Source organism: Coturnix japonica, unplaced genomic scaffold (genome assembly GCF_001577835.2).
Source record: "Coturnix japonica isolate 7356 unplaced genomic scaffold, Coturnix japonica 2.1 chrUnrandom626, whole genome shotgun sequence".
In the NCBI taxonomy this organism is placed as follows: domain Eukaryota; kingdom Metazoa; phylum Chordata; class Aves; order Galliformes; family Phasianidae; genus Coturnix; species Coturnix japonica.
This window is the reverse complement of record NW_015439999.1, coordinates 25,028-26,470: the sequence shown is the minus strand read 5'-3', so window position 1 is coordinate 26,470 and position 1,443 is coordinate 25,028. Positions and strand designations below refer to the sequence as shown.

General features: G+C 51.9%; 1 protein-coding gene across 1 annotated transcript in view; it reads right to left on the bottom strand.

Moving 5' to 3' along the window:
• The window catches only part of LOC107307494 (pre-mRNA-splicing factor ATP-dependent RNA helicase DHX16-like), a gene marked incomplete at its 3' end in the record, with an annotated part of 31,893 nt that overhangs the window by 15,166 nt on the left and 15,284 nt on the right, over window positions 1-1,443 (bottom strand). Inside the window, 1 exon segment of the mRNA XM_015851000.1 lies at window positions 1,235-1,350. Within this exon segment, the coding sequence (XP_015706486.1) occupies window positions 1,235-1,350 (116 nt within the window).

The following is a 1,443-nucleotide window of genomic DNA, read 5'->3' as shown; positions in this document are numbered from 1 at the left end:
TTGGGGTCAGTGGGGTCTTTGGGGTCTTTGGGATCATTGGGATGGGTTTGGGGTCGTTTGGGGTCAATGGGGTCTTTGGGGTGGGTTTGGGGTCATGGGTCTTGTCCACCATGATCACACTGATGGGCCCAGATGGGGGGGGGTTGGGGTCAGTGGGGTCTTTGGGGTGGGTTTGGGGTCAATGAGGTGGGTTTAGGGTCTTTGGGATCATTGGGATGGGTTTGGGGTCAATGAGATAGATTTGGGGTCATTGATGGGGGGGTTGGGGTCTTTGGGGTGGGTTTGGGGTCAATAAGGTGGGTTTGGGGTCGATGAGATGGATTTAGGGTTATTGAGGGGGGTTTGGGGTCTTTGGGGGCTGTGGGGTGGGATTAGGGTCAGTGGGGTGGGTTTGGGGTCAATGGGGTCTTTGGGGTCTTTGGGATCATTGGGATGGGTTTGGGGTCTTTGATGTCTTTGGGATCATTGCGGGGGGTTTGGGGTCTCTGGGGTGGGTTTAGCATCATTAAGGAGGGTTTGGGGTCATTGGGATGGATTTAGGGTCATTGAGGTGGGTTTGGGGTCAATGAGATGGATTTGGGGTCAATGAGGTGGGTTTGGGGTCGTGGGCCTCGTCCACCATGATCACACTGATGGGGATAGGGGGGGGGTTTGGGGTCAATGGGGTCTTTGGGGTCTTTGGGGTGGCTTTGGGGTCATTAAGGTGTATTTAGGGTCTTTGGGTTGGATTTGGGGTCATTAAGGTGTATTTAGGGTCTTTGGGGTGGCTTTGGGGTCAGGTTTGGGGTCATTGGGGTGGGTTTGGGGTCTTTGGGGTGGATTTAGGGTCATTGGGGTCAGGTTTGGGATCATTAAGATGGATTTAGGGTCATTAAGGTGTATTTAGGGTCTTTGGGTTGGATTTGGGGTCATTATGATGGATTTAGGGTCATTGGGTTGGATTTAGGGTCTTTGGGGTGGCTTTGGGATCATTAAGGTGTATTTAGGGTCATTAAGGTGTATTTAGGGTCTTTGGGGTGTATTTAGGGTCATTGGGTTGGATTTGGGGTCATTAATATGTATTTAGGGTCATTAATATGTATTTAGGGTCATTGGGTTGGCTTTGGGGTCATTAAGGTGTATTTAGGGTCTTTGGGTTGGCTTTGGGGTCATTAAGGTGTATTTAGGGTCTTTGGGTTGGATTTGGGGTCATTAAGGTGTATTTAGGGTCTCTATTTGGGGTCCCTATTCCCACCTGTAGGACGCGAGGTCGGGCTCGGTGAGGAACTCCCTGAGCAGCATCCCGTCCGTCATGTACTTGAGCAGCGTGCGCTCCGACGTGCAGTCCTCAAAGCGGATACTGTACCCGACCTACAGACAGCCCCATAGCGCCCCATAGCGCCCCATAGCGCCCCATAGCATCCCATATAACCCCATAGCCACCCCATATAACCCATATACCCC